Here is a 20986-nt window from a genome sequence, read left to right as displayed (position 1 = left end):
CCGACTTTTAAACCAGGTAAGTTATTTTGCAAAACTGCAAGCAAGTCAAAAAGGGGAAAGACACTAAAACTGAACACAGAAATAAATAAACCTTTCAGTGTATAAAATAGGTAACAGATAAAACAGTATTTTCAAGGAAGCTTGAAAATGATGCTTTCAGTATAGATCCCAAGTGTGATACTTTATAGATGCAAAAAAATGTGTAAAGAATTTTTTAAAACTGTACTCAGTGAATTTATTGTTAGTAGTCATGTCGATATTATGATTTTGAAACTTTTATATCTATTTTAAGATAAAATCCAGTAAATAAACAGGTCAATGTTGAAGAAAACAAGGCCTCTAATCTATGAGAAGATATATAAATAAAAACACTTCAGTTTTAAATATGAATTGGAAATACATGTGTGTGTGCAGAATTGAATTAAGATAGACTCTTTAGTTGTGTAGTAGTCTACCTTAATCCAAATATCTATGTATGTGACATTTCTCTCAGTCATATAAATCTGTGGAAAACTCAGAGATTACAAAAGATAACTTATATAAAAACATGCTCTTCTCATTTCGTTAAGATATACATCCAATTCAACATTTTTGTATGCAAATTTTTTAAATCAGCAAATACACGCTTACTGTAAAATGGTCAAAAAGTATAGGACTGATAAAATGTGAATATTTCCACTTTCATGCTATAGATTTCATTCCTCACGATAAAAGCATTGGGAATTCTGTTTGTATCCTTACAAATCTTTCTGCAGATAATAACTGTTTTTAGAAACAAAGAAAAACCATGCCACAGTCCCATATTGTATCTAACACTGACATTCATCCTTGCGAAATGTTCTGTGCCTTCTTTGCTATGCCTTCCTTAGTTACAGGAGAAGAACCACGAGGTCACTGCCTATGAGATGGCCATGACCCACTTGTCCAGCTGACACTTCTGAAACCCCTGTTTGCAAGGAAGCTCCCCTGGAGTGCAGGTGCTGATGTGGTTCCTAGCTCTGCACCTTCAGAAGCGCAGCCTGCCCTCTGCCCTCATCACTTGCCCGACCTTTGCACCCTCAGAGGAGTAACCCTGTCAGCACATTCCACATCTCCTGCCCTCGTGCCATATTGGTCCCTTGAAAGCATCTAAAAACAACATGGTAAAGCCTGTCACATTAAGTTCGTGTCCATTTCTTCATTAAACATATAAAATACCTGTTACATTAGTGACGGGTGCTAGACTGCAGGAGGAACAGGGGCCTGTGCTTGTGACAGAGGCACCGCCAGAATGTCCTGCGTGCTCAAGCGAAGGTTGGTGCAGAGCTGAGGGCCTTGGGTATGGTGGGTGGGCAGGAAGGACCCCACTTGCCCAAGCACCCACCCTGGGACCCCGGGCAGGGAAGCAGGATGTGACTGTCCGTGGAAGATGGGAGAAGCGTGGCTGGCACGGTGAGGGGTGGTTTTCCTGGTCCCTGGTGAGTGCAAGTGGCCATGACAGATGTGCTCCCAAGAGAAGCAGCAGAAAGTGTGCCTTTCCGTGCTGCCCCCAGACTCACAGCTATGACCATGAGCTTGCACTGGACTTCCGTCCTGGCCTGGCTGGAGCAGAAAATGGTGACATTCCCAATGGGGCTGCGCAGCTTCCTCTGTTTCTCGCTAGCTTGGTGCCCCTTCCAGAGCCCTGGTCCCAAACGCTCCTCCTGCTTCTTTCATTTCGAAACAAGCTTGGAACTCATTGACCACAGGGAGCTGCCGCCGAAGCGAGTGTGACCCTCACAATGGTTTCCCATTCCAACAAAGATCAGACTTGACATGAAAAGAGGCTCTAAAGGAGAATCGCGGACCCAGAAAGAAGAACGTGAGAATTAGAGAAGATTGAAGTCAGGGATACTCCGGTGCTGATTATAGGCAAGTTTTAAAATTCCTTATTATGATTTGGATCAATTAAGACCATTTTACGGATAAACTTATGATAGAACTTGTTTTTAAAACACATGCTTTCTTACATTGTCAGATTCTCACTCAAAGGAAAATGAATGAGCCAGATTGTCGCTCAGCCCCCAAAAAACAAAATAAAAGCAGGTCCTGCTATCAAATGGAAATGATGATATTATACCACCTGATAGTAGCTGCAATAGCTGTGGGCCACCTCCCTGAGGCCTGTCCCCAGAGACCTGCACACCTGGACATTCCAGAAAAGTCAAGCGTACATGCACCCCACACATATACACATGTGTGCAGTCATACACAGCCTGCCCTGCACACCAGCATGTACACACGTACACACACACACGTGCATGTAGACTCACAGGCAGGCCTAATGACTGTGTACACAGCAAAGAGGATACTATCAAAGAGAACTTTCGGTGAGGTCTCTGTGTCAACAGAGTAACAATTTGGACACAAATTAAACAAAACTCAAGTGTATGTTCCAACTAAAGTAAAAACAATATACCCTAATAGAAACACTGGAGGCGTCTCTGCACCTCAGGAGGACAGGGGTCTCCCAGACCTCCCCTTTAGCCTGGGACCCAAGCATGTACAGGAGGAAGCCCCAGCCAGTGCTAACAGGAGGCCAAGGTTGTCCCACGCCTCTCGCCTGGTGTTGCCTTCTCTGGAGAGGAGGCCAGGAGTGGGGACACTGGCTAAGGATCTGGAGAGATCAGTCCTGTGTCTGCTGAACAGATGCTGGGGCCATTCAGCAAAAGACTAGGAGAGGTTGTTGGCAATTTCAGAGAGCACTCTTCTGCAAGTACAGTCCAGTGTCAGCAGTGGGATGTGGGTGCTGCAGCGGCCGGAGCAGAAACAGTTCTCTAAGGTTTCACTGCTTTTGACGATGCATTCCATAAAGAGATTTAGAATGTTCCTAAACACCGCAAAGAATGTCCAGCAAAGGACGCAGGGCAGGGTGGTTGTGGGGAGCAAAGTCACCCACAGGTACGCAGCGGAGCCACGGGTGGCAATGGGGTGGCAAATGCAACACCTGTGCCAGGGCCTCCTAGGGTGGCCGCCTGGCTTGCTGTGCTCCCCCTGAGCCTGAGGGGCCTCGACTTCCCGTTGACCGTAACACTCCTGAAAGAGGAAGCAAGACAAAGCCAGAACACTGGCCTGGATGTCATTCGGAGAATTTGAAAAACAGAAGTGGAGGGTCTGGGTGAACAGAGGCATAACCACCCCCCACCGTCCACGTGCACTGGCCAGATTGTCGCCCAGAGCCACAGCTGCAACTGCTCTCCAGAGGCCATTGGTGAACTCCAGGAAGGGACAAGATACATCCTGGGGCTGTACCTCATGGTGACAATACCATTGCAGCTTCGAGTCACTCTCCTCAGCCCTCACCTTCCAAAATGGGAAGCCAATAATAAATAAATTAATTAATTTCAGACATAGATCAGGTCAACAAAGGAAAGCGTAAGATTATTACTTTATAACATGAGAGTGAATGCTAAAAAAAAAAAAAAAAAAGTCAGAATAACTGCAAATGCTGCCTGTAAGAACCAGGATTTTAAGCTGCAGATGGCAGGACAGGAAATTATACATTGTACTAAGCATTTTAGAACTACTTATCCATTTTAACAGTTTTCTAAATGTATATGTTACTTAGAAAAATAAATATTTGTATACGTGTAATTTCTTATGTATGCATATAAAGAGCTTTCTAAACACTGCAATAGTTGCTGTGTCTTCCTCTTTTTCTTCTTCCTTTTCCTTTCTTCCTTTCTCGCCTTCCTTTTCCTCCTTTATTTTCTTCCTTTCCTCCCTCCCTTCCTTCCTTCATTCCTTCCCTCCTTCCTTCAATTTTTCTCTTTTTTATTCCTTCCTTTTTCCTTCTTCCTCTTTTTTATCTCTCCTCTCTTCCTCCTTCCCTCCCTTTCTTCTTTCCAGCTTAGAGCTGGGAGGAGGGGCCCAGCCTCCTGCTCCCTCCCCTTCCTCTGCCTATAACAAGGTCTAGTCTCCTAAAACCGACAAAGCCCTCCCCTGTGGTTGCCCAGTGCTGTTCCCTTGTGCGGATAAACCACACTCTGCTTAGTCATCCTTGGGCAGGCAGACACTCTTCACTCTCCAGCTATTGCAAAGAAAGCCACTAGCAGTGAAACTCAGAAACAGTATCTTCAGCAGAGGAGGCCAGACACAAGACTTCCAAAGTATACAGGGTTTCATTCTGGGAAGACAGAAATTTCTAAAATTAGATTGCTGTGAAGGTTGCACTACTCTTTAAATATGCCAAACATCATTGAACTGTACACTTAAAATAGGTAAGTTTTCTGGTATGTTAATTATATCTGAACGACTCTTCTTTTAAAAAGTAAATGAAACTATTTTACCCCCTGCCTAAAGCCTGCCCAGGATATCTGGGCTGATTCTGGGTTTTGTCTGTTACAAATAAAGCTGCTGTGACTGTTGGTATACAGGTTTCTGTGTGAAACATAAGAGTCTCTGGGACCAACAGCCATGAAGGCAATTGCTGGGTTGTATGGTAGTTGCATCTCCAGTTTTACAAGAAACTTCCAGACTGTTTTCCAGAATGGATATAAGATTTTATATTCCCACCAACAATGTATGAGTGACCTGTTTCTCTGCATTTTTGCAGTATTTGGTATTGCCACTATTTTTAGATTTTTGCCACTCTGATAGATATATAGATCTCACTGTGGTTTTAATTTGTATTTCCTTGATGATTAAAGAGGTTGAAATCATTGTATGTGCTTTTTATTTTTTATTTTTGGCATCTATATTTTTTCTTTGAAAAACAGAAAATGCATTTGTGTTTTCCCCCTAAATTCTAATTGGTTTGTGGTTCTGTTTTTTGTTTTTTGTTTTTTGTTTTGTCTCTGTTTTACTACTGTGTTTCTTTATATATTGTAAATATGAGTCCTTAATCAGATATGAGGTTTGCAAATATTTTCTCTCCATCTCTAATACATCTTTTCATTATCTTAAGGGTCTTTCACACAAGCAAAAGTTTTACATTTTGATGAAGTTCAGTTAATCAAAATTTCGCTTTTATGTATTGTGCTTTTGATATCTGATTTGAAAATTCTGCGGAGCCCTAGGTCCTGAAGACTTTACCCTATTTTTCTCAAGTTTTATAATTTCCCATTGAAGTCTGTGATTCAATTTTGGTTAATTTTTACATAAAGTGAACTTTTTTTTTTTCTTAATGGGTGTCTAATTGCTCCAGCTCCATTTGTTGAAAAGGCCAACTTTTCAACAAAGTTGAAACATTGAATTGTTTTTCTGCCTTTGTCAAAAATAAATGGAGCGTATTTGTGTGGCTCTATTTCTGGGCCTGTCCGTCCACCAACACCACCCTGTGTTGATTACTATAGCCATATAAATATCTAGAAATTGGATGAGTTGATTTATCCCACTGGATTCTTCTGTTTCAAATTGTTTTAGCTATTCTAAGGCCCATGCCTTTCCATATATATTTTAGAATAAACTTGTCTATGTCTACAAAACCTTGCTGGGATCTAATTTGCTTTTAAAATAAGATATCTATAACTGTTTTCCACTTTTTTTTTTACTGAAAATATTATTAAAGTTTAGTTTGCTTTTATTAAACTTTCTTTTTCCCCAAATTTCAGCATGCATTCATTCATTCCCTCAACTATCTGTATTGAGCACCCACTCTGTGCTGGGAGCTGTGGAGGTTCTTTGGGATAGAACAATAAAAATACATGTCTGCTTTTCTCAAGGAACACATGGTTTGGGATTGTTAATGAAAAAATTTATTTTACTAACTAAATATTATTTTGAAGGTACGTATCTATTTACTGAACCCTAAAATTTAACCTACACAACTGTTCTTGCTTTGTCCTTGGGAGCCTGTGCTGCTGAAGAATGCCATCAAATGATTTGGGTGGAGCCTGGGTGGTTCACCCTGGTCGTGTCTAGTGACAGCTCTTGATGGGGCAGGTGGCCCGTAGGCAAGTGTTCCTGTCATTCTTGTTTACCTCCTTCATCACCCCGCCATGCCTTTTAGAAATAAAGAAGAATAACCGAGAGTGAGTCATTCATTCTTTCTCACATACGTTCATTTAATCAATGTTTGTCGAGTGCCCCCAACATGCCAGGCGTGGAGTCAGGGGTTGGGCTGAGGCCAGAGAGCCATCCCAACAGGAACCTACAGCTCTGGCAGCGGCTGCCGCAGAGCTTTGGGAGCCTCCTGGGCCTCTGCTGACCTCCAAGGGAGAAATAAATGCAAAGCCTACAGGAGGAAGCCACCTGGAGAGCCCCAGCCTGGCGGGGAGCTTGGGTGCAGGCAGAAAGGCAAGGGGTGCAAACACATCACCTTCTAACTACTGACCAGGCCTGGAGCACATCAGTAGAGGGAGGGCTGGACTTGTGTCGCTTCCCAGGAAACAACAGTCTCCTCCCTGACCAGATCTGAACACAGCAAGGAACAGAATCAAATACACAGACCTCGTGTCCCAGATTGTTTGCACTGCTATAAAGGAATACCTGCGACTGGTAATTTATAAAGAAAAAATGTTTATTTTGGTTGACGGTTTTCAGGCTGTACAGGAAGTGTGGTGCCTGCATCTGCTTCTGGTGAGGCCTCCAGAAGTTTCCAATCACAGCAGAAGGCAATGGGGGATCAGGCATGTCACAGGGTGAGAGTGGGAACAAGAGAGAGAAGAAGGAGTCCCAGCTCTCCCATGAATTCATGACCACTCATTACTGTGCCAAGCAGTTCATGAGGACTTTGCATCCATGACCTCAATACCTCCCACGAGGCCCACCTCTAATACTGGAGGCTACTCTGCATCCATGACCTTGACACCTCCCATGAGGCCCGTCTCTAATCCTGGAGGCCACATTTCAGCATGAGATTTGGAGGGAACACACATCCAAACACATCACCTTCTAACTACTGACCAAGGCCAGCCCCGAAGGCCTCCCACTGTGCTGGGGCTCTCAGTGGATTTGTATTTGCAAAGATCCAGCTTCTTCTGGCCACGGTGAAGAGAACTAGGCAGAACTGGTTGTTTCTGGAAGGAGCATAAGGGCCAGAAAGGTCCTGTGTTCTATGCAGAGAGTGAGAGGAGATGTGGAAGGGGAAAGGGCCTGCCAGGAACCTGGAGTCCAGCTGAGCACCGAAGGCCAACCTTCCCCTCTGCCTCCGACTGCCCTTTTCCTTTCCAGGCTATATTCTTTATACCACAAAGACTCTGGAATGAGAGAAAATGTCAAATAGCCCATAGAAGCACATCTTTTTCTGTAGATGCATGCGGGTGATGGCATGCAGCCACACTGTGCCCAGCACACCCAGGCTTGTCCTTTGCCTCGAGAGAGTACCCCTTCCCCTTGTGCACCACCATGAGCAAAGTGGGAACCAGGCCCTGGGCTTAGAGAGGAAGCGGAGGGAGGGCCAGGGCTGGGACAGCCTCTGCAGGATGCCCAGGACAGGGGCACAAAGACATGTGTGCAAGCGGAATTCGCTTTAAGACTAAATGGCAATTCCAAGATATGTTTGGGTTTTTTAAAAGTGGGGGAATTGAGATGAGAAAAGGAACATTAAAAATAAAATATTTTAAGAAAGCTGTTTTATTTAAATGAATTAATCCCAAATTACCACATTATACTTCAATGCATATGACATTTTAATAAAAAGCTACTAGTTTTGTCAGAATATAAAATATTTCATCCGATGAAAAAAGAGTAATATAAACCCATGTAACCAGTATTCCAAGGTAAGAATTGTTTAGATTTTGCAACTGTTACTTCAGATCTATTTTTCAGAAATAAAACATGACTAACAGAGTTTAAGTCCTCCTCCCATGCCCACTCTCCCTCTTTAAAGATTCCACAGGCCTGACATGTGTGTGAGACTTTTGTTTCCATGGTAATGCTGCTGCTCCCCCACCCCCATGCCTGTAGACACCACAAAATATTGCTGTTTGTTTTTAAATTCCATTGTCAGCATCACCTTTCTGTATCCCCGCCCCCAAGGTTACACTTTTAGGAGGCACTCGAGTTGGTACAAGTAGAATGACTTCATCCCCTTTCGCCCCAGGGGACATTCTGTTCGGTGAAATATGCCACGAATTCTTTATCCAGGCCTGGGAGTGGAGGCCTTGGAGGGGGCTTCCAGTCCTGCACTCCTGCAAACCATGCTCCAGGGCTGCCTCGTCCGTCCCCGCTTCCGCAGCACCTGTGTGCTGGGTGCCAGGGAGCAGGCACCTTCTGCTCTCTCAGATGCAGCCAAATGTCTCCCGAATTTCTCTATAGAAATTTAAGTTGCACCGCAGGAAGAGTTTCAACAGTACACACTCTAGGCCTTGCTGGGTGTCATCAGTGAGTGTGAAGTGGCATCTCCTGTTGCCTAGAGATAGACAACCAGTGAATTTGCGCATTCTCAGGCGTCTCCTCTGCCTGAAGGGCTGCCCCTGTCCCTGCCCCTTTATTGCCCTGGGTGCCTCGTCTTCGCCCATTGGCAGTCAGAGTTCCTCCTGGTGCTGTGAAGGAGTCTTTGCTATTTACAGGTAGGGCAAATATCTTCTCTCCCGTTGGGGTTAGCAGTTTATGTTTTGTTCAAGAGACGTTTTTACTTTTAACACACTCGAATGTATCCATTTTTAAAATTTCTGCATTCCCAGTCATATAGATATTAAAAAAAAAAAAAGCAAAGAAAGCAAAACCCAACCCTCCCCTCCCCCTGCCTATATACTCTAGGGTGTAGGATCTTGCAGAAGGGTTTGGGAAGGAGGAGTTCGATGTGTGTCTGGCCATGGGCTGCCGAACCCCTGGTCAGAGCTAGCTGTTTCGGGCACACACGCCGAATTTACAGTTGGCAAAGGGTATTCAACACGGCCTCAAGATAAACGCTCTTTAGAGCCTCGCTGGTTGGATTAAAATAATTGTAAAAACACTCGAGAAAGTATTTCCTTTTCTCCAATGTTTCTTGCGAGCCTGGAGTCCTATCTGCTCTCGCCGGGACGGAGCTGACCCCTGCACTCTCCGCAGCCTCCTGGGTGACCGCACACCCCGCGCCCCCCACCCCCACCGAGGCCAGCACCGAGGTGCGCTCTGGTGTTTAAAAAGAAGATTGCAAAGCCACGGAGGAGCTGCTGGAGGGACGCAGGATTGAGGGAGCTAAGTTCTGCGGACGACTGTCTCCCGCACATTTAAAAGACAAAACAAAAACAAAGCAAAGCCCTGACAACTCCACTTGACCAGAGCAGCTTCAGCAAGACGCGCCGACCTCTCCGGGAAGCGCGAGTGCGCGCGTGTCTGCGTCTCCGTGCGGATCTGGGCCTGCCGTGCGCGTGTGTGCCAAGGTGAAACGGCGGCGGAGTTTCAAACATTTCATCTTCGAACCATCTCCTGCTGAGGAACGAGGGCGGTCAGGTGGTTGCTGATTCTGAAGAGGGTCTCTTTCAACTGCGATCCCTTCAAGGAACTCGGGTCTGTCCATTTCCACGGAAATGTCCCCTTTCCTCCCTCTCCAGGCGCTGCAGGCTCCGCGCTCCCTCCCAGGCTGAAGCCGCAGCTGGCGGGACGCGCCGTTTCCAGGGTGCGCCGGGTGAGAGCCGCCCACGAGCGGCCCAGCGTGGCGGGACCTCGAACTGGAGCCGCGCAGACGCCTGACCACGAGGCGCTCCCGACCCGGACCGGGAGAACCGCGACCTGGGGGGAGGGGGCGGGGCGCGTAGGAAGGAGGAGGAGAGAGAAAGAGGGCGAAGCCAGCGCGAGATTGGGGAGGAGAGGAGGATAGAGACGGAGTTGGCGAGATGCTGGAGAATTCACGATTGTGGGGACCCTGCGCGGGAGAGAAACTTCAGGAAGCACGTCGGAGGCGGGGCATCTGTGGAAGGAAGGCAAATTTTGCAGAGCAGTAAAGGAAGCCGGGAAGGGCAAGTTAGCCATGGGGAGACGCCGCAGAAATCCGGAGCTGAAAACAGGGCGGTTAAGTAAGCAAGAGCTGGTTAGCTGAATACGAGGTCCCTAGAATGTAAATTATAAATAAATACATAAAAAGGAAAGAAATGAAAGAAAAAGAAAAGAACGCGCTGTAGGGTCCCAGATCCAGGCACTGGGAGCAACCCGGGCGGGGACCCTCCCAGCCCACAGTAGCCGCCGCCCGGAGTCCCTAAAGTGGCTCCCACGTGGCTACTCGGGGATCTCCCAGGCCTCGGGGGCCCATTTGAAAACCTCGAGAGGCCTCGCACATCCTGCCGGGACTGGAGCTGCTGGGGCCCCTCAGTCTCCCACGGATGCTCCTCTGCGCGTGTTTTCCAGGAAAACATTTAGGCCTCAGAAGCGTCTTTGAGAGCCTAGAAATGCCGGTTGCGCTTGAAATCCAGTCCAACCTACTCACAGAGTACTAGACCTGGAAACGACGTTTGAAAGAGATGTGCGTTCCATGCTGACTTAAATTTTGTTCCATTTATGACGACGTATTTGTTTTCAAAGAAAAGAAAAATTGCTTAGCCAAGCTTCTCACGTCCCCATCCCCCTATTCCTGCCTCGCTCTTTCCCTAGACAAACGCGGGGAGCCCTGGAACTGGAGAGCCAGTGACCGGTGACCGTGAATACGGTAGCGATGTGATTTGATGCATTGAAACTACTTATATTTCCAATGTTACTTCATTAAAGGAAACCCACATAAAACGTGTCTGTTTCATCTTAATTGCCAAAAAAGTTTGCCACACCCCCGAACGGTAACTGTTTCCCCCCCAGACACCGAAAATCTCATAAGGAACCACAATGAGAAAGGATCAGGAACCGCTTAAGTTTTATTGAAATGCCTTGATGCCGTTTTTTCTTCTTCCCCGAATTAAGCGGCCGTGGGAGGAGGTGGGTCGCGCCCACCGTTGCCAGGACTCAGGCCGGCCGACACGGGCCACAGCGCCCCCTCGCCGCCCGCGCGCACCACTCCTGGCCTGCGTCGGCTCCTTCGTCCCAGCGACACGCAGGACTGCGCCGAGCCTGGCGAGCGCCCGGACCTTCTCGGCCGGCCGCGTTCCCGGGGAGACCCCGAGCCCGAGCCAGAGCCTCCGAGGCCGGCTCGTCCTCGCGCTCGGCCTCGCAGGAAATCCCCACTCGCTGAGACTTGCGTGTCCACGTGGACTCGTTCTAAATTCCTTGGCTGCTGGAGGGACAATAAAGAAAAATAGAACAGTGTTAACTTTTTCCCCGTCTCCTAGAGCACACCTGGGAAAGGGGGCAGGGCCCACCATGAACCTGAAACTGCACGTCGCCTGGGTTACTGTGGCCAGGGGTCGCGTTTTCAAAGCAGTTACTCGGTTTCCGCTGCATGCCTGCTCATTCCCTCCTTCCAGCTCGAATGGCAACTGAAAAACCGCAGAAGCCCAGTGCCCGGCCCTCCCCAGCGACCACACAGGTCTGAGCACCCCCTTCGCCCTTGAGCAAAACATCCCAGGCCCTCCTGTTCCCGAGCCGCGGCCTTGCGGCCCTCGTGGCCCCGAGACTGAGTCCGGGCTGAGCCCGCCACCCTCTCAAGCAGCCTCGCCGGGACCGCCGTGCCAAGACTCCAGGCTGGCAGCATGTTTTCTCCTGACTGATTTTTTTTTTTTTTTTAAGAAGAAGAAGACCAAGCCAACTTTAACTTAAGAAGGAAAATGATTTTTTTCTTTAGTATCTGAGAACTTTAAAGCAAAACGGAGTTTATATATTCCAATAACAATGACGAGTGTAAGTTTTTAATGTCCCTGCGTAGGCATTTTAATTTGCTACAGTCACTACCAATAAAAACGGCATGTAGTAAGAGTCGACTGTTTAATAGTGCAAGGTAGACGGTTTTTATTAGTAACAGGCAGCAACGGTATGGAAAATTTAGATTCAGTGGAGGAGTATAATTGCTGCGGGGAAAATACACACAGGACGGGAAGAGCCCATCTTCAAACTCTCAACACTGAGCTAAAGAGAGGGGAAGGGCAGGCGGCGTTTCTGGAGATGCACCCTGGGTGAGGGGACCCTCCCGGTCACTGCACGTGTCTGGTTATATATTTAATTGATGTCAGAATCGACTGTATCCAAAGCAGACACTCCAGCTCCAAACTGAGGATGTTTTTGTAATAACTGGCTGTTTTCTCTTCTGTCCCTGGAAGAGGTCAGGCCCGGGGGTGTCAAGGGAGGGGGAGGGAGGATGAGCCCCAAATGCTAATGAAACCACAGCGGGAACCGCTCTTTAGAAATGGAAATACTCCAGGCCAGTCCTCCCTGGTGATAAAAATTACACTCGATTTTTTTTTTTTTCATTTAAACTGATCTGATCGGAAAAGAACCCTAAAAGCTGCCATCTGATCTGCCAGTGTTTGTGTTTGCTATCCAGCGTGTGGGCCTCTCATTTACCCCTCTTCTTGGAGGAATTCCCTCCCAGGAAGCGGCAAAAATGTCGCAGACTGTCGACGGCTTGCCCAACCCCGCTGCTTCCTCTGTCTGTTTTTCAACTCTCTAGTAATTGAATAAACGTATCTGCGCTGAGTTGACTTAGGATGTCCCAGGTGGACTCGAAGCATGGTTGAAACCCCCCTGCTGGGTCGTTGCAGGAGCCCCAGCCTGTGGGAACGGGGAGTCTGTGGGTGGAGGGAGCGGTGGTCGTGGGTGTGTGTGCTGAGATGACCTGGAGAGGATGCGTGCAGGATGGGGGTGTGGTTTGTAGGAAGAGCGGTGGGGGAGCAGTGTGGGCCAAGGGGTGGGTGGGAGAACTAGTAGGGGGCGACTGGCTTGGCTCGGGAGCTCCTGGCGGGAGGGGTAACATGCCTGGATCGCGCCTACCGGGAGAGTCGCCCTGCCTGCCGGCTCAGGAGGAGCCATCCTCAAGCCCAGCACTGCAGTTTGCAACTGGTTCCCGTGCACCTGGGGAAAGACAGCCTGATGCCGTGAGTGTTTCTCTTGCCCCCTGGACCAGGCTGGTAAACCGAGCTCCGCTCCCTCCGCGCCGCTACAGCTGCACCACGGGGAGGCCGCAACATGCCCTGCGTCCTGAGATCACCAAGGCCGCCCCGCAGGCTGCAGGGCCAGCGGGGGTGCAGGAGTCGGTTGCAGGCCTAAACTGAGGCCCGCCCCAGGCCACGGCGCTCTCTCTCCTCCACCGCACCCACCCGAGACGGCTTCTGAGGATAGAGGCACCTGTTGGGTGGGTGCTTCCAATAGGCCAGCACACACCTGACACTCTTCCATCCCCCTGAGCGCCCCCCATAGGTGACCCTTCGGAGTGGGCCGTCAGACGCCCTCTTCGGCCATCCCCGAGTGGAAAAGGGATGAAGAAGCGTGATGGGGAGCGGGTTCTAGGAAGCTAGGGTCCCAGGGACCCTCGCCAACCGCCTCGATTCTGAACCCTACAAGGCAACTGCCCCCCAACTCCAGCCGCGCGTCACCTGAGCTACCTGTAATGCCACTGCACCGGAGGCGCCAGCCTGAGCTCCTGCCCGTTCCCGAGGTGACGGGGAGGCTTCAGGTCCTGCCAGAGGCAGTTTGTCGGGTAACAATCATCCCCCCAGTGTTTTGACAACACAAATCCGAAAGAGGAGTCAACTTAGAAAAACAAAATCAAATAAAACTCTTTAGGGGACGGCGTCGTCTTAGGTGAAGCCCTGGCGGCATTCCCAACAGTGGAAAGTCGTAACGTTCAGGGCCCTGGGGGTTGCGCTGAGGATTTGGGGGCGGAAAGCTCACCTCAGGGCCCTCCTGGCAATTCGCAACCAAGGCGCCCCGGATCCAGGTCCATGCTGCGAGGAGCGGGCCGCGAGGGGTAGGCGACCAGACGCGAGGCCACGCGGGGAGCCTCGGGCCGGGAGGCAGAGCAGGTCCGGGACCGTGGAAGCGAGAGCCGCGCGCACTGCCCGGAGGAGGACCCGAGCCGCGGGCGCCACCATCCTGACCTCCCCACTTCCCTGCGACTTCCGGATTGGACACAGGGGCCTGGCCTCCTAGGGGTGTAAAGCGGGGCAGACCGTGAGCCCCCCAAGTGGACCCGGCCTGGCCTGACCGCGGGCGGCCTCTGCCTAGTCCGCGCGGGTGGAGAAGGGGGTGGGGGGCGGGGTAGTGGCTGGAAGGGGCGGGGGCCGGGCGGGGGCGAAGAAGGTGGCCGGGGACGGTGGGAGCCAGCCGGAGCGGGGCAGGGGACGTGGCTGCCAGTGGGTGGGAGTGGGAGGGGTGCGCGCCGGGGCACGCAGCGCGGCCGCGCCGGGCTCAGGTCCGCGAGCCGCGGGCTGGGGCCGGAGCTGCTAGAGAGGCGGCTGCGCCACAAAAGCCTGTCGTTCCCTCCCGCTGCCCGCCTCCGTCGCCTCCTCCCTCCCCCGCCTGCCTCCCTTCTCTCTGCCCCTCCCCCGGCCGCGGCCTGGAGGCTGGAGCGGGCGGAGCAGGGGAGGGGCGGGCCCCCGAATATGCAGATGAGCGCGTGATGGACAGCTGCGCGTTCCAATGTCCCTCGGAAACTCGAGCGCTCCTTCCTCAACTCCTCACTCCCGACTCCAGACTCCCCCAAACCCCGACCGCCGGCCTGGCGCGCGGCTGCGCCCACCACCGGCTCCGCGCTGCCGCCTCCGCCACCGCCACCCCGCCGCCGCCCCGGCCCGCGGGCCGCCCAGGCTAGTGCCCGGGCCGGCCTGCCTACGCCCGCCGTCCGGGTGCCCGCCGCCGCGCCGCGCCCCGGCCGGGCGTGGATGGAGGGCGCCGCGCGCCCTGCCCGCTGCTCGGCGTGACGCGGGCCCGGCGCCCCGCGCCCACCATGTCCTACCCGCAGGGCTACCTGTACCAGGCGCCCGGCTCGCTGGCGCTCTACTCGTGCCCGGCCTACGGCGCGTCGGCTCTGGCGGCTCCGCGCAGCGAGGAGCTGGCGCGCTCGGCGTCGGGCTCGGCGTTCAGCCCCTACCCCGGCTCGGCGGCCTTCACAGCGCAGGCGGCCACCGGCTTCGGGAGCCCGCTGCAGTACTCGGCCGACGCCGCCGCCGCCGCCGCCGGCTTCCCGTCCTACATGGTAACCGGGAGCGGGCGGGACGCGGGACTCCGGGGCGCCCGCGGAGCGGAGCTAGTGTTCGGCGGGCTGGGGCCGCTGGGAATGTGGCGCGGCCGGCAGCTCAGGAGTCGCCGGCTCGGTTGGCCGCCCCGCAGGCTGAGCTGGGCCCCTGGTGGGGAGGGCAGCGCGGCCGACAGGGAGGTCCCTGAGTCCGGCCGGGACCCGCGCTCCCCCGGCGCGTCTCCTCGGCTCGCCGGCTGATTTTCTCTGAGAGTCTGGGAAGTGCCTCTCCGCCGGGGGCCGGGGTCTGGCGCGGTTTGTCCCTCGTTCCCGCACCGCAGCCTGGGAAGGCGTTGGGAGCGGGTTGTGTGCTCTCCTGCGTTGGCGTGGGGCGCGAGGGTCGGCGTCACTGCGGCCTCTGGGCGGACGGCCAGGCGGTTCGCATTCACTAGCGGGGCTGGGGGCGGCGGGGGCCACCGGGGGTCACCGAGTTGGGCCCGGGAGCCGAGCGTCCAGCTGCGGCTCCCGAGTCCGATCCGAGGCGCCCAGGTTTCGGCCTTAATCTGTCCGGCGGACCATGCTTTCAAAAATCGTGCATGCGGGCGTGTGACCCGCTAAGGGCCGCCTGAGTGCTCCGTGCCCCGAGCGCAGCTCCTGCTCCGGCGACCTGAGGCGGCCCGCGAGTCTCGAGGTTCCTGAGCTGGGCCGGGCCCGGGCCGCAGCGAAGCACGTTACGGGCGATTGAGGCCATTACGGGATTGTCACCACTGCCGTCCCTCGGCGGAATTTCTGGGCAGCGACCGAGTCGTTGGGGCCTTGGCGAAGGCTGCAAATGTCTCGAATTTAAAAGTTAAAGGATGAATTAAAATGCTAATTACGGCGTATTTGAAGAATTCGAAACGGTGACTGGCTTCTGAGTTGCAAATTGGATTTGCCCAGCTTTAGAGCAGTGAATAGTGAATTGGGGGCTCTGGGGTGTTTTTTTAACCATATAAGGGCGGGGAAGAGGGAGTAGGGGGAGGCAGCGGCACTCCAGGCAACGGCAGAAATTTAGATATCAAAGAGCTACCTGTGGGCCTGTGTGCGCGCACGTGCGAGGGTTTGTGTACATCGCCACACGCAACTCCGGAACACTTGGGGGAAGATGGGTCATTTTAGGAAAGTGAAATAGTTCAAAAATTCGAGAATAAAACTATGGTACTTTTTGTGATCAACAGCTGGTCCCGAATCACACTTCGTTTTTCCTGCTCTTTTGCCGCGGGAAGCGCAGCCCCAGAGCCAGAGACTCACGGGGGAACGGTGGCCGTGGGCGGGCGGAGGGGCAGCATCCTCCGGCTGGTTGCTCGCCGGCTCTCTGCACACTCCACTCACAGGCTCTTGTGGTTCCAGGGCGCACCCTACGACGCGCACACCACCGGCATGACCGGCGCCATCAGCTACCACCCGTATGGCAGCGCGGCCTACCCGTACCAGCTCAACGACCCCGCGTACCGCAAGAACGCCACGCGGGACGCCACGGCCACGCTCAAGGCCTGGCTTAACGAGCACCGCAAGAATCCCTACCCCACCAAGGGCGAGAAGATCATGCTGGCCATCATCACCAAGATGACCCTCACCCAGGTCTCCACCTGGTTCGCCAACGCGCGCCGGCGCCTCAAGAAGGAGAACAAGATGACCTGGGCCCCGAGGAACAAAAGCGAAGATGAGGATGAGGACGAGGGCGACGCGGCCAGAAGCAAGGACGAGAGTCCCGATAAGGCACAGGAGGGCACGGAGACCTCCGCCGAGGACGAAGGTGAGCGGGCAGCGGCCGGCGCAAGGTCTCGGGGCGCTTTCTTCCCAGGCGGGGCGCAGAGCTAAGGTCGGGAGGACGCTGCCCACCGGACATCCCAGGTCCGGGCCGGAGCCCCAGCCGCCCCGCATGGGTCTGGGGTCTCCGGGATTTGAGCGAGCGATTCCTGGGGCGCTTCCCGGGGAGGTCAGGCTCCCCCTGTCACGTGGCCGGGTGGGGGCGAGGTGAGGGGTCCTGTGGGGAGGGCCCAGTGCCGCAGGACAAGGGGCGGAGGGGGCTCCAGGTGCCTGCGCTGTCCCCTGGTGCCACCCACCGTGCCCGCGCCCCCGCAGGGATCAGCCTGCACGTGGACTCGCTCACGGATCACTCGTGCTCGGCTGAGTCGGACGGGGAGAAGCTTCCTTGCCGTGCCGGGGACCCCCTGTGCGAATCGGGCTCAGAGTGCAAGGACAAGTACGACGACCTGGAGGACGACGAGGACGACGACGAGGAGGGCGAGCGGGGCCTGGCACCGCCCAAGCCCGTGACCTCGTCGCCGCTCACCGGCTTGGAGGCGCCGCTGCTGAGCCCCCCGCCCGAGGCCGCGCCCCGCGGTGGCGGCAAGACGCCCCAGGGCAGCCGGACGTCTCCGGGCGCGCCGCCCCCCGCCAGCAAGCCCAAGCTGTGGTCGCTGGCCGAGATCGCCACGTCGGACCTCAAGCAGCCGAGCCTGGGCCCGGGCTGCGGGCCACCTGGGCTGCCCGTAGCCGCCGCGCCGGCCTCATCGGGGGCACCGCCGGGAGGCTCGCCCTACCCTGCCTCACCGCTCCTAGGCCGCCCCCTGTACTACACGTCGCCCTTCTACGGCAACTACACAAACTACGGGAACTTGAACGCGGCGCTGCAGGGCCAGGGCCTCCTGCGGTACAACTCCGCGGCCGCGGCCCCCGGCGAGGCCCTGCACACCGCGCCCAAGGCGGCCAGCGACGCGGGCAAGGCGGGTGCGCACCCGCTCGAGTCCCACTACCGGCCCCCCGGCGGCAGCTACGAGCCCAAGAAAGGTAGGCAGCCCGCGACCGGGGGCGCCCAGGAGGGGAGGGAGAGCCAGCCCCGGGGAGGCGGAGCGCTCGGGAGACCCGGGGGAGGGTCCGGGAAGAAGATCCAGGGGGCCGCTCCTGGGACCCAGAATTAGCAGAGTGAGGGCGGAGGGCGAGATGGAAGCCAAAGAAGGTGTGGCCCTCTTTTTAGACTTGCCCTGTTATTATTTATTTTTACTTAATTCACTGTTATTTTGACTATTATTATCTTGGCTGTCTTAGTTTCGGCAAACCGAGATTGCCACGAAATTCCAATTACAGCGTGTCCCCCTAATGAGCCTGGGTGTGTTTCGGTGTCTTGTTGGTTAAGGAGTCAGAGCTGAATCTGCTTTTCTGCCGTTGGCTAGAAGCAAACGGAAAGTTCCAGTTACTCTCAGAGGCGTTTGTCTTCAAAAGAGAAAATCAAACGTTTTTTCCGCTTTTTGTTGTTGTTGTTCTGAAGAAAACCGTTTTTTTCCCCTGTTCTATATTGCCTCTGTTGCTCCTGAGTCAGGCTACCCGAAGGAGAAGCTCAAGGGGGAAAGTTAAGAACTAGGGAACATCACCAAAAGTCGTCTCAGCTAGCGGCCCTGAAGACAGTCCGTTTCCTAAACTGCTGTTTGCCCGGGAGTGGAGGATGGTGGGTGCAGGGTGGTCTGCGCAGTCAGCAGGCTGTGGGGTCGGTTCTGACTAACTGCCCACTCCCCTGACAGATGCCAGCGAGGGCTGCACCGTGGTTGGCGGGGGCGTCCAGCCCTACCTATAGAAGGGCCGAGCACAGCAATGCAAGTAAGTGGGCACCCTGGTGCTTCCCAGACCCTCTGGAGCCTCCCAGCACCAGCTTGCTTAATGTGTTTTTCTTGCTTCTGGTCATGGGGTTAGAAGACAGAGCATTTCAATCTTGTCCAGTCTTTTCTTTCCTTAAGGGGGAAACTATCTTTTCTGTTTTATAGATTCCCTCTTTTTGGCACAAGTTCTATCACTCCTTTACCTAGGAAAAGAAAATATATATATGTGTGTGTATGTGTGTGTATTATATATATGTGTATATATATAGTACATGTATATATATATTACACACTACTGTTGTTTTCTTTTGAAACAATAGATTATTACAATCTGGGCATTCGTATGCAATTTAGAGCCATTTTTACTATGCTAGACACATAATACACACATGCTTTGATGAGCTTGGGTTACCAAAACTCAGAGTAGCAAAAACCTTTATAGATGATGTTTGCAAAATAAGACTGAAGAGACACAAGGCGTCCTAGTCTTTTATCAGCCCTTCCCAACCTCCCCTCCACCCATGTCCAAGTGGACAGGACTCTGACATTCTCCCGGGGCTCACAACAGTATCTGAAAAAATTTGTTGCTTTGCAATGAGTCAGAATTACTAAGTATAGATCTTGAAGATAAGAAAGAGGTAGAACCACTTCAGATCAACTCGTTTTTTTAATGGTGTTGGTGTGGAACTGAAAGATTGGGGATGATTTGGTTTTTCCTTGGTCCACAGGTAGGTGTCACAATTGCTTTGAAAAAAAAAAAAAAAAAAAAAAAAAAGTCAGGAGGCCATTCTCTCTTCCCAAGCTCATAAATTTACAGATACAACAAACAGATGTCTAAATCCAGACCACATCTTGTGCCACTGTAAAAGAGAAGGATCCACACAGCACTGTCAACCCACAGACTCTAACAATTGGAACAGACTATTGTTGGACATACGTGAATTTGTTGGCATAGTATAGTTTCCCCTATGTATGTGTGACTTTTGAAAACAATCTGTTTTTCTCAGGATATCTTGAATTGATCACTTCATTGCCACGGTATATATTCTATAGGTGTGATAGGATTTACTGTAAAGTTTATTTGTAAAAGATGTACACAGTAGAAATAAAACGTGATTGAAGAACTTGAGTACTTCAGAAGTGGAAACAAATTTGATATTTATTTTTATAATGATATAAAGCTTCTAGTAATTTATGCAAGTTGTATTGCAATGGAATCTAAACTTTTTGTAAATAAATTCTGCCTGGTTTTTATTTGAACATTGCTGGTTATACAATCTTTGTTGGTTGTTTAACACGAATTCTTTACTAATTTATATCTTAAATTGTAAATAAAAACAGACTAGTCTACAATAATATGGTGTTTGGGGCTTATTTTTCCTAGAAGAATGATTTGGGGTGGAGCTCTAGTGATAACCTCCAGGTGATCTGACCTCACCTTTTTAATGAAAAGCTGTGTGAAATAAACTCTCCTTTCCGATCATTAAAAAAAAAAAAAAAAAAAAAAAAAAAATCAGATGGAAGAGAAGTATACAATCGGGAGAAACATGTGCTCTAGATGATTTCTATATATGTATTGAAAAAAAAAAAAAGATGTTTGTGCCCTGAGTATGCTAATTACTTGTTAGTGTAAATTTTTAAAACTTGGCAAAATAAAATGATCTGACACCCTATGCATTTTATATTTATTTCTGATGCTGGCTTCTTGAACCTGCTTAGTAAACCAAACTGGAGAATAATATTGATAATGGAGAGTTACACACCCCCCCCACCAATAAATTACTGATGGAAATAATTGTTTTTTTAAAGCCTGAATTATCCAAATTGGCCTAATTATTCAAATTTATGGAAGGATTTCTTAACTCTCCTTTTCCTATAATGCACATTAAACCTAGGGTGAGGATCTGGGGGAGGGACTAACTTTCCTTTCAGTGGCTCTTACTCTTACCCTGGGGGAAGAGAAACCTGTAAACAACCCTAGACTACTGCCTCTTTATTGTGTTACTCACTTTCTAATTATAGGACAAGTCTAAAATTTGTAGTCAAGTAACATATTCCCTTTGATTAGTATCATAAAAGTAGCAAGCCTGTCACTTTAATTTTCAGCAAAATTATATGGATATCCATATAATATAATTTCAGAGAAGAAATGAACAATCATTTATTTCCTCTCAAAAGATAAATTGAGTGAATATAACTTACGGTTATAAAACAAGAATAATAGCTTCTTAGATTGCCCTTTAATCAATCATACACTTATTTTTCAAGAGGTTCATCTATTTTATTCCATGATTAATAATGTTGCAGCATGAGAGCATTATTGGATCCCAGCGGGGGAGGCCTGGGATGCTTTTAGCTGCTTTGGAATGGTCAGTTGGGGTTCATTATGGGCTGATATTGAACAATTTATAAAATCTTGTCTAAACATCTGCCAGCTCCG

At 51.4% G+C, this 20986-nt stretch overlaps 2 protein-coding genes across 7 annotated transcripts; one reads left to right on the top strand and one right to left on the bottom strand.

The window, feature by feature from the left end:
- Positions 1-10703: 10703 nt before the first annotated feature.
- On the bottom strand, positions 10704-14216 carry C6H5orf38 (chromosome 6 C5orf38 homolog). Of its 4 annotated transcripts, none has more exons than XM_025388556.1 (4): positions 13630-14216; positions 13341-13414; positions 12715-12810; positions 10716-11077 (listed from the first exon to the last, which is right to left on the bottom strand). In XM_025388556.1, exons 1-2 carry the CDS (start codon positions 13827-13829, stop codon positions 13408-13410), a joined length of 207 nt encoding a protein of 68 aa, XP_025244341.1. In that variant the 5' UTR covers positions 13830-14216; the 3' UTR covers positions 10716-11077; positions 12715-12810; positions 13341-13407. The 4 variants fall into 4 exon arrangements, with proteins under 4 accessions (XP_025244340.1, XP_025244341.1, XP_025244342.1 ...); XM_025388557.1 differs by having other exon boundaries at positions 12730-12810; XM_025388555.1 differs by lacking the exons at positions 12715-12810; positions 13341-13414 and having other exon boundaries at positions 10704-11077.
- Positions 14217-14431: 215 nt separating this feature from the next.
- Positions 14432-20219, top strand: IRX2 (iroquois homeobox 2). Of its 3 annotated transcripts, XM_025389340.1 has the most exons (5): positions 14432-14932; positions 16301-16706; positions 17036-17743; positions 18472-18547; positions 19275-20219. In XM_025389340.1, exons 1-4 carry the CDS (start codon positions 14684-14686, stop codon positions 18522-18524), a joined length of 1416 nt encoding a protein of 471 aa, XP_025245125.1. In that variant the 5' UTR covers positions 14432-14683; the 3' UTR covers positions 18525-18547; positions 19275-20219. The 3 variants fall into 3 exon arrangements, with proteins under 3 accessions (XP_025245125.1, XP_025245124.1, XP_025245123.1); XM_025389339.1 differs by having other exon boundaries at positions 14439-14932; positions 18472-20219; XM_025389338.1 differs by having other exon boundaries at positions 14451-14932; positions 17036-20219.
- Positions 20220-20986: the final 767 nt, after the last annotated feature.

Source organism: Theropithecus gelada, chromosome 6 (assembly GCF_003255815.1).
Source record: "Theropithecus gelada isolate Dixy chromosome 6, Tgel_1.0, whole genome shotgun sequence".
Lineage (NCBI taxonomy): Eukaryota > Metazoa > Chordata > Mammalia > Primates > Cercopithecidae > Theropithecus > Theropithecus gelada.
Note: the sequence above shows the minus strand (reverse complement) of the source record. Positions and strands in the feature narration are given on the sequence as shown.

Coding starts and splice junctions, on each gene's coding strand:
- IRX2 (XM_025389338.1), top strand. CDS start 14,684: ATGTCCTACCCGCAGGGCTACCTGTACCAGGCGCCCGGCTCGCTGGCG. Junction 14,933..16,300: donor CCGGCTTCCCGTCCTACATG/GTAACCGGGAGC, acceptor TTGTGGTTCCAG/GGCGCACCCTACGACGCGCA. Junction 16,707..17,035: donor GACCTCCGCCGAGGACGAAG/GTGAGCGGGCAG, acceptor GCGCCCCCGCAG/GGATCAGCCTGCACGTGGAC.
- C6H5orf38 (XM_025388554.1), bottom strand. CDS start 13,829: ATGGTGGCGCCCGCGGCTCGGGTCCTCCTCCGGGCAGTGCGCGCGGCT.